The 10,000-nt window shown below is 38.2% G+C and overlaps 1 protein-coding gene across 1 annotated transcript in view; it reads right to left on the reverse strand.

Moving 5' to 3' along the window:
• Positions 1-896: 896 nt before the first annotated feature.
• LOC122243363 (uncharacterized) overlaps positions 897-10,000 on the reverse strand; it is a 26,373-nt gene continuing 17,269 nt past the window's right edge. The window contains exons 2-13 of the mRNA XM_086545453.1: positions 8,653-10,000; positions 8,283-8,393; positions 7,672-7,783; positions 6,974-7,120; positions 6,301-6,445; positions 5,159-5,312; positions 4,704-4,915; positions 3,189-3,368; positions 2,794-2,991; positions 1,749-1,841; positions 1,388-1,486; positions 897-1,248 (exon numbers count right to left, since the gene is read on the reverse strand). The exon at positions 8,653-10,000 is cut by the window's right edge and continues 536 nt beyond it. Of these exons, the coding sequence (XP_086401579.1) occupies positions 1,033-1,248; positions 1,388-1,486; positions 1,749-1,841; positions 2,794-2,991; positions 3,189-3,368; positions 4,704-4,915; positions 5,159-5,312; positions 6,301-6,445; positions 6,974-7,120; positions 7,672-7,783; positions 8,283-8,393; positions 8,653-10,000 (3,015 nt within the window). The 3' untranslated portion in view covers positions 897-1,032. The remainder of the gene's footprint in view (positions 1,249-1,387; positions 1,487-1,748; positions 1,842-2,793; positions 2,992-3,188; positions 3,369-4,703; positions 4,916-5,158; positions 5,313-6,300; positions 6,446-6,973; positions 7,121-7,671; positions 7,784-8,282; positions 8,394-8,652) is intronic.

The following is a 10,000-nucleotide window of genomic DNA, read 5'->3' on the forward strand; positions in this document are numbered from 1 at the left end:
AATCTGTTACCATTATACTTATTATCAATATTATCAATCTCCATTTCCGATATAAGTATAATTATCACTATGGATTTCCTTGTTCCTCTAATTATTGATATTACATCTATTATCATTAATATTGATATCATTTTATTAATTATCATTAATATCATTGTTATTATCATCACTACCATTATCATTATATAATCACTATCATTATTACATCATTATTATATTCTCACTATTGTCATTACTACAACCACCATCATTTTCCTTTTTCTTTTTGTTTTATCATCACTACCGTAATAAATTCGACTCATGATACGCTAATATATTGCATGAGTATCATATAAAGATAATGAGGAAATTAAAAAAAAAAAAAAGAAACATCCAGAAATCTTTGGCAATCTATTCGGTTCACTGTTCTTCATTGTTAAGCACTGCTAAATGATACCAAACAAGTGTCTAGACTTCTTAAATGTTTAAGGTATTACTTAACGGAAAATTCTCAGTAGTTAAGTCGGAATATATATATATATATATATATATATATATATATATATATATATATATATATATGTATGTATATATATGTGTGTGTGTGTGTTTATGTATGTATGTATAATGTCTGTGATCTGTGTGTCTGTGTGCAATATATATATATATATATATATATATATATATATATATATATATATATATATATATATATACATATATATATATATTTATATATATGGTCATTCACAATCTATCTACATGGAGGACATGGTCTAAGGATGCAATGCAATCCGTTATTTCATACATAAGCTGAAAAGGGTCTTTCCGAAGTGGAAATATGGTACCTGTTTTTTTATGGACAAAAGTCATTCCCCCTCCTTGTACATTGCAAGGAAATTTGCATACATAACTCCTGACTCCTTCTTTAACTTTACTTGCGACCATATTCACATTCTCCAGGGATACATATAATTACGTCCCTCGCATGATGAAACGCCATCCTTCTGTTGCAGCGTCATGGCTCCCTATGAGAGGCGTTACATCAACATCCTATTTGTGAGAGTCTGCGTCATCATCCTTATGGACTCTGAGGGTCCCGTCGTGAACGAACCACCCGTGCAGACACTTGGGCACAGGACCCGGCGCCACGAATTCGACGCGCCCGAGTTCCGTGAAGGTGGTGGCGTCGAGTACCAACATACACACTTGGTCGTCCAGTCCCTTGGCTCTTAATAAAGCTGCTAACACAACCCCGTCGTCCTCACGCTGTAGGGAAGGAGGCAGTGGTTTCTAGTATTATAATCTGGGAAGTTGATGACATGTTTCATATCTTTACCTAACCTTCAAAGATGGATATATTGTTAGCGTTATTACACAGCAAGATTGAAAACGATGACGCACGCACCTTTGCCCCTGGATGTGGAACGAAAATCGGCTCAGATGGATACACGTTGTCTTCGCTCCACTCCACGTGTTTTTTGTTCACCACGTCCACTTTCACCAACTGCGAGTAAGGAACAACACGTATATATGTTACTATACTCGTCGAGATTTCTTTAAATGCTACTCATCATCTGACTGAATACGTCTCCTTTGTAAGTTTCTCATACTTGTAACATATACTAAAAAGGTTTAATGATTATGAAATACTATAGCAAATAATCCATGAAAATGTTTTAGAGGACTTCAAATATGATATAGTTACTCCTACCATACATAAGTTTATACGTTTTCTCTAGATTTCAGACCCATTTTCTATGACTTACTGTGCCTGGACTGGGATGATCCACGTCGCTACAGATTGAGTAAAAATACTGATAAGGACGTCCGTTATACTCCTCATAATATATCCTCGGCACCTGTTGATAAAAAAATACCCAGATATGTAACACAGAAACACAACACACACATATGATATCTCTACAAATGATATCTTTACAGTCGTTGTACTAATTTTTATTTCCTATAGCATTAGTGATGTTGGCAACACCCTTCAGCTAGACAGGATATGCCGAGCCCACACAGGATGAAGCTCTTTCTCTACAATTGCGACGCCTTGGATGAAATGAACAATAAAATCGCATCTTCTTTGCCAACACATTTGTTTTACGTGTTATTTATGTATTTTACGCTTCTCTCACTATTTGGCTTGATGGAGAAGATTATATGTTATTTTTTTGTTACGGCACAACAAATCAGCGCGTTATATTCAACAGTGGGTTCAGTTACACTAAGTGATGTCTCTAATCACTAAGGGTTTACTGTACAATGTCAAAGGAATTGTTTTATATCCGGGAATGAAACCGTTGGGTATTCATCATGAACTACCAACTTGCATCCTTCACATCACATTTTTTGGATTATAATTTCTAGTGTTTATTTTCATTTTTTTTTTTTTCTGGGGGGAGGGGGGAGGTGAAAATATGAATTCTTCCAAAACAAGACCTATTTTACGGTTTGTGACACCCATATGGAAATATCATCGGAACACGTTTTGAATTACAGTTACGATATAGATAGATAATTACTAGTGTTTTCTCTCTCAATAAGATTGGGTGCTTTGAATGATTACATAGACATATGCTCAATTTTTTAACAGTCTGTCATAGTAGTCTAAAACAAACATACACTGAAGAAAATCAAAGAATCTTATACGGAAAACAAAAAACAAAATAAAAACGCTTAGAATAACATGAAAGACAAGAACCCCCCCCCCAAAAAAAAAAAAAAAAAAAAAAAAAATCCCAAAATAATACAACCAAGTTAAAACAATAAACATCACAATAAATTTTCAATAAACGCTATTTTTACCTCGCAACCGATGTCGGAAAGCAGTTCTGGCGTGATATACACCACGTTCTTCTTCTCCCACCGACCGCGGCAGTTGGTGTTGGGTAGCGTGACGAGATTGGCTCCTGGTTTGGCATCCTTGTCAGGGTTCAGGGGCAATACCCATCGTTTGGGACGCCCGCGGAACATCTGGGCGTAGGTAGGATCATAGGCGGCGTTCTGAAAATTCAAGTCGGTTGTTATGAAGGGGAAATGAGTGGTTCTTAATGGATTTAGAGATATGGACACTGTATGGTGTCTATGATTTTTTTTATTTTTTTATGGGAATGGGTATTTAATCTATAAAGTCCCATCCCAGATTCTAATTGTAATTGTTCCAAATGACAGAGGAAATTGCTCCCTTTCTTAGGCCTAACCTTGAGGGCCTCGACGAACATGCAATTGAGCATGTCGGCGTTTTTGTAAGCAGCGATATCGAGCACGATGTGGCCGTTGTCTTCGTAGGCGTTGATGGTGTGCAGGAAGAAAAACGTTTCCGTGACGTACTGCGTCGACGTCACTTCCCCCGTGTCTCGACGCACCACGTGGAGCTTCGTCTGCAATTTGGAACTTCTAATTACATCCTTGTTTTCTTTATAGATATGTATGTAAATGAATTAATCATATATATATATATATATATATATATATATATATATATATATATATATATATATATATATAATATATATATATATATATATATATTCAATATATATATATAATATATATATAATATATATATATGTATAAATGTATGTATATATATATATATATATATATATATATATATATATATAATATATATATATATATATTGTGTGTGTGTGTGTTGTGTGTGTGTATGTATGTATGTATGTATGTATGTATGTATGTATATATATATATATATATATATATATATATATATATATATGTATATTTTTATATATATATATATATATATATATATATATTATATATATATATATGTGTGTGTGTGTGTGTGTGTAAATATATATATATATATATATATATATATTATGTATATATGTATATATATATATATATATATATATATATATATATATAGAGAGAGAGAGAGAGAGAGAGAGAGAGAGAGAGAGAGAGAGAGAGAGAGAGAGACATATGCATATATAAATATGCATATAATTTTTAGCAAGGTCAAGTTGTATATGCTTATGCATATGTATATGTGTTAGGAGAGAGGGGGGTAGGGGAGTGGTGGAATGACCAAGCAAAAATAGAAAGGGAAGGAGAGGGTAGAGGGATGTATTATAGAATTTTTAAAAATGAGATAGCGGAGAAAAACGGTAAAAATTGATTCTGAATTTCGAACATGAACAGGGATAGGGGAGAAGAATACGAGAGCAAAAATCAACAATGATAATAATTCGCAAAATAGATAAATAGACAAGCAGACAGAAATAAGATATAGAAAGAAAGAGAGAGAAAGAGCAGAAAGAGAGAAACGTAGTAATCAGATAGACTAGTTGAGACTGAGTGAGAGAGAGAGAGAAAGAGAGAGAGAGAGAGAGAGAGAGAGAGAGAGAGAGAGAGAGAGAGAGAGACATACAAACGTATACAAGATTACGAGAGGGGGGAGTATGAGGTGGAAATGGAAAGAAGGGGAAACAGATGGACTAGCTGAGACAGAAAGAGAAGGGAAATACAGCGAGAGAGAGAGAAGAGAGAAGAGACATACACGTGATTACGAGCATGAGGAGAGATAAGGGGGTTGAAAAGTGAGATAGATAGATGTACGAGAAAGACAGCGACAGAATAAAAGTAACGGAAAAGAGAGACTGACAGGGAAGAAGACAGAGAGGAAAGAAGACAGACAGGAAAAGAAGACAGACAAGCACAGAGACAAAAGCAGAAGAATACCATACCTCCTTTTCCCACCATTGAAGGGCGTCGATAAGGGCGTCCTGCTTGAGTATGACCTTGATGATCTTTGAGACGGACACGACCATCGGCTGCTCGATAATGACCCAGTAGTTAGGTGTCATGGCGAAGGAGTGCATGTAGCAAGGGTTCATCCGCCACCTCGCGTTTACGGACCCGACGATGTGCGCTTGTTCGAAAGGCGTCTTAACTTTCCCTGTGTTCGGAGGAGAGTTGCTTTTTTCAGGTTAGGTTGAAGGGAGAGTGATAGGTATTGTGGGTATTTAGATGTTTATTTACTCTTTGTCCTGGAACAGCAGTTGATGGGATGCATGTCGGAAATGTTGCATATCTTGTAAAAAGAAAATAATAAAATACATCAAAAGTCTTCATTCACAAGATTAATCCTTCAAAGATACGATGACTATGTCCTATCCGTTTTCCCCCGGTCGTTTCTTACCTTTGCGATCGGCCTTTGGTTTCGGAAACTTGCACACGTGGTATTTCGGTCCCAGAGGTCCTACTCCTTGTCCGATGTTATACACGGTTCCGTCCCTGTCCACGTGGGGATGCGCCGTGTGCGTCAGGACTGCGATGTGGTGGGTTAGGTTAACCTGAGGAGTAATCAAACCAATTGATACGTAATTAACTGTTTGTATAATGGGTTTCCAGCACCTTTCTCCTTAAGGAACTCCTACCCGAAGCGTAAGGTTGATGGTGTTAGATTCCCTGATGTTTTGAAATATTCTGATGTTACATATATTTTAACACTTTTTTATCACTGTCTTCTTCATATGTTTTGCAAATATTTTTCAAGTTTATGAAAACAACATGGTAAGTTTGCTGTTTATGATGAATGTTGCTAACATACCTATTGTGAAATGTTTTAGATTCTAGTCTTGTGTATTTATATACTAGTGACGTATTTTTCTTTTCTTTTACGAATTACCCAGAACAATACTATTGCTTTATTCTTGTATGAAGATGTTGAAAGTTATATTGTAGTTTAAGTAGTAGTGTTGTAAGCCACAAGATAAGTATACCAAGTCTGCAGGAAGGCGGGACTTGTATCTGCCATCATACTTTTTTTTCAAATAAAAAAAAAGAATGAAGCATAATTTGCATGTAAATGCGACCCCCTGTAAAGTCTTTCTGTTTTGTATTTTCTGAAAGACTGACTTTAACTCCAGAACATTTCATGTCATCATGACGCCATGCAACATTTTTCAAAATATCTTTCCAGAAGAGGACAGGCTTGGTAATGTTTGCTGTATGTATAGCTAACTAAAGTATTCTGGAGTTAAGCATTAGTGAAACCTGTGTGATATGAAGAAGGGACCTCTAATAGCCTACTGTGTTGTTACACTGCAGTGGAGTTGCTGTACGTTGTTTAAACTCTTTTTTATGAAGGTGGTGATGCAGTTTAGTGTGTACAAAATGTGCCGTAGTGTTTATTTGTTCTGGCATTTTATGCATCCCAATTCACAATATTTGCGTATCAAGCTCGAGTGAGTGTACACATCGTAATTTACCGCGAACAATGAATCTAACAAACTCATAATGTTCCCAAACGTATTAAGAAAAATCAGCTCTTCTCCCTACTTTCTCGTGGGTGTTGAGGGTCTCAGGGTCCACTCGGAAGATGAAGGGCGTCTCCGTGAGGGCGTAGAGGCCGTCTCCGTAAGGGTAGAGACTGATCTGGGCGTTGTCTGTGAAGTGTTCCTCGAAGCTGAACTTACTCGCCACGCTGGAAAGGTTTGGACATTTGACACATGACACATGACAGAGATAAGTAGCAAGGGAGAGGAGAGAGTTAGGGGGGACTTTTGACTTTGACTTTGACTTTGACGAGTTTATTGAGACAAGTGATTACGTACATCTCAAAAGGATGAGGTAACATAGGGGGGAGGAGATAGAGAGAGGAGGGAGGGGTGTGGGAGATAGTGAGAGTGAGAACGGGATTGAGAGAAAGAGACAAACAGACAGACAGAAGGTCAAATACAGATAGACAGATAAGAAAAAATATGCAACGTGATGATTAGCATTTCATTTGAGGGGCACATATTATTATTGTGAATCCGTGACAATCAGAAAATAAACAATAACGTCATGGGATGAAAGTATCCAGCGATTTAAGAATACAGATGAATAACACGTAACAGTTTGAACATGGACCCCCCCCCCCCCAAAAAAAAAAAAAAAAAAAAAAAAAAAAAAAAAAACAGTTCATTAACGTTAAGCCGAAGCACAGTTGCCTCACTAAGATCATACGTACTTCTGAAGAATAGTCTTGCAAGGGTCAGGATGGGCTCTTGTACCGAAGTAATTGACAACGATCCTCTGGGCTTTGGTGTCTCGCAGGTAACTCCGACTCTCGAGGAACTTGTTCTGGTATGTGACCTCGCCCTCGTGGAAGTGGAATCTGCAGGAGAGAGGCACAGCTGAAAATGAGAAATATGTATATGTGTATATATATATATATATATATATATCTATATATATGTGTGTGTGTGTGTGTGTGTGTGTGTGTGTGTGTGTGTGTGTGTGTGTGTGTGTGTATAGATATATGTATATATATATATATATACACACACACACATATATGTATATATATATATATATATATATATATATATATATTATAGATAGATATAGATATAGATAGATAGATCTGTACGTATGTATATTTGTGTGTGTGTGTGTGTGTGTGTGTGTGTGTGTGTGTGTGTGTGTGTGTGTGTGTGAAAAGGTGAATGAATGACTTGGCCATACAATTCATTAACAGCCCAATTAAGATTCTAAGAACTTTGAATAGGCTAGTCGAAATCCACCTAAACCAAAAAAAGGGAACAATGACATCCATTCATACCAATCCTATAAAACAAGATAAAAAAAAACGCTCGTAAATGCTTCAGTACATAAAGAGAAAAAAAAACAGGACACCAGACACTCTGACAGAAAGGCCACACAAACCTGTGAAGTAAAGCCGAGCCGTCGAACACGTGGTTATATTGCTGGTCCCCGACCTTGATCCTTCCTGGACCATTCCTGATTAGCGTCCCGGTGAGCCATGAGGGAATGGTACCTGAACCAGAGAAAGATATGAGGTGAGCCATGAGGGAATGGTACCTGAACCAGAGAAAGATATGAGGTTAGACATGAGGGAATGGTACCTGAACCAGAGAAAGATATGAGGTTAGACATGAGGCAAGGGTTCATGGTAGTAGTAGTAGTACGTTGTATCGTTTGGTTCACGGTTCTGATTTCTAAGATCTTCGCCATACTCGTTCATGCTACTTAAGTACCTTTCTAACTTTCTGGTTATTCTGAGGAGGGTTTACGACCGTTTCTGAATGTGACTCTCAAGGGATTCTATCTGAACACTTAGACATTATGGTAAGGTTTCCGTCATCATTTCCCTCCGCAGTATATTCCTGATGTAGTTTGAAACCTGTATCACAACCTATTTAATGCACTTGCTTAACTCGATCTGCCACCTGAGATCGACTATTTTCCTAACGTCGATACCGTACTGCATATGCAACTTGAGGATCTAATTGGAGTTTTGGTCACTCCATGCTAACCTGATCTGGTTCCATGGAGAGGCTGGATGATCTCCTTTTCGCACGATCGGAGCCAGATCGTTGGATCACAATTGGGATAATAGTTGATCCGCCCAGCGTTGTTCTCAGTGCCTGCAGGAAGCCAGGGAGGGAATGAGTAACGAAGTCATTTATGATAATGTTAATGAGGATGATAGCAAGTAGCTGTAATGATGATGCCGATGACTTGTAGTAGTAGTAATAACAATTGTAGTTTAGGTTGTAGTAGTAGTAATGATAACGATAATGATCAGTCACTGAAGATGTGATACCTTATGAGGTTCAACCCTAGCAAATTATGAACTAGAGATAGTATTAATGTTAAGACAAAAAATAACAAACCGATACTAACCCTGGGCGGGTCGAATGGATTTAACAGGGCGTGGTGACCCCAAGGGTGTGTGGTATTGCGACTCAAATCCTTCTGCATCCTGGTATGGGCTGTCACTTCTAGAGGTATGTTGAAGACAGGTAAACTTCGATGATCTACAGGGACTGGAGACAGCACTGCAGCTACATGATTCTGAGGGTCTAGGAGTGTAAGCCCCTGATGCATGGCATTTGTGATCACAGTTGCATGACTTACTACGGGGTATTGCGTTAAAGCACTGATTGTCACATGGATTGTATGGTATCGTGCGGCAATTTGATTCACAAGTTCTATGGTCATCACATGTGTCCGAACAGTTACAATGTCCACAGGGATTATATGACCTGTGACCACCGCAGAAACTCGAATTCCGATGATGACTGGGTGAATGTGAACATGAATGATTACTATATGACTCACACGTGTGGTGACAACAAAGATTTGTTGATTTTATGTTAGTAACCTTATCACTACAACGATTATTGTAGCAAGGGCGAGGACTAGTATGTTCCGTGCACCGGTCTGAGTACCTATAATCACAGTAACAGGTGTCATTATGTGCACTTTTACACCTTTGATTATGGTGAGTGCACTTGCCCCTGTGATCGTTGGGTGAATAGCATGGGTCACCCAAGATATACCTCAACTTCTTAGAGTCGATGGCATGCAGTGGGGGTCTGTTGTCCCTGTATTGCTGGCGGTGAATTGGAGTAGAACAATAACTAGAGTTGTTACTGCTGTTACAGCTCGAGTTAGCTGAGAACACTGCTTCGTTCCTGTTGTCTCTACACAAGTTTCCAAAGGCACTTAGTGGTCGCCTCAGTGTTCTAGGGTCCAATCTGTCTTTGTTCAGGAGAGTCGTGTCCTCGTCGTCACTCAAGCAGTAACCCTGGAGACTCTTCCGCTTCATCTTGGCCTCCAGCTTTCGCCTCAGCTGCACAATCTCGGCGCTCCTCCGCTTCAGCAACTCAGAAGGCGTTGCTGTGAAGGAGTCGATGCTGTTTCCTGCTCTTCTCTTGTTCCTCAGTGTAACGGGGCTGCTTGTCTCTGAACCGCCAGTACCTTGGTCAGTACTTCGATCAAAGACAGTCTGAGATTCTATGCCGGGGAAGAGTTTTGAATTCAGGGTTGTCTCTGTTTGATTACTGTTTTCGTCTGTTTGATCACTGTTTTCTTCTGTATTTCCTGCCACTTCACCAAGAGTTTTCATAGAATCTATTTCTGATTCTGAAGTAGCATACGTTGAATTATCATTATTTTCTTTACTTCCATAGTTTTTCACATTCTTATCTAACTCTTCTGGTGTCGCCATCCTGAATTTTGCAGTTAC

Source organism: Penaeus japonicus, unplaced genomic scaffold, assembly GCF_977035675.1.
Source record: "Penaeus japonicus unplaced genomic scaffold, GWHDUDI00000001_assembly GWHDUDI00000016, whole genome shotgun sequence".
NCBI classification, from domain to species: domain Eukaryota; kingdom Metazoa; phylum Arthropoda; class Malacostraca; order Decapoda; family Penaeidae; genus Penaeus; species Penaeus japonicus.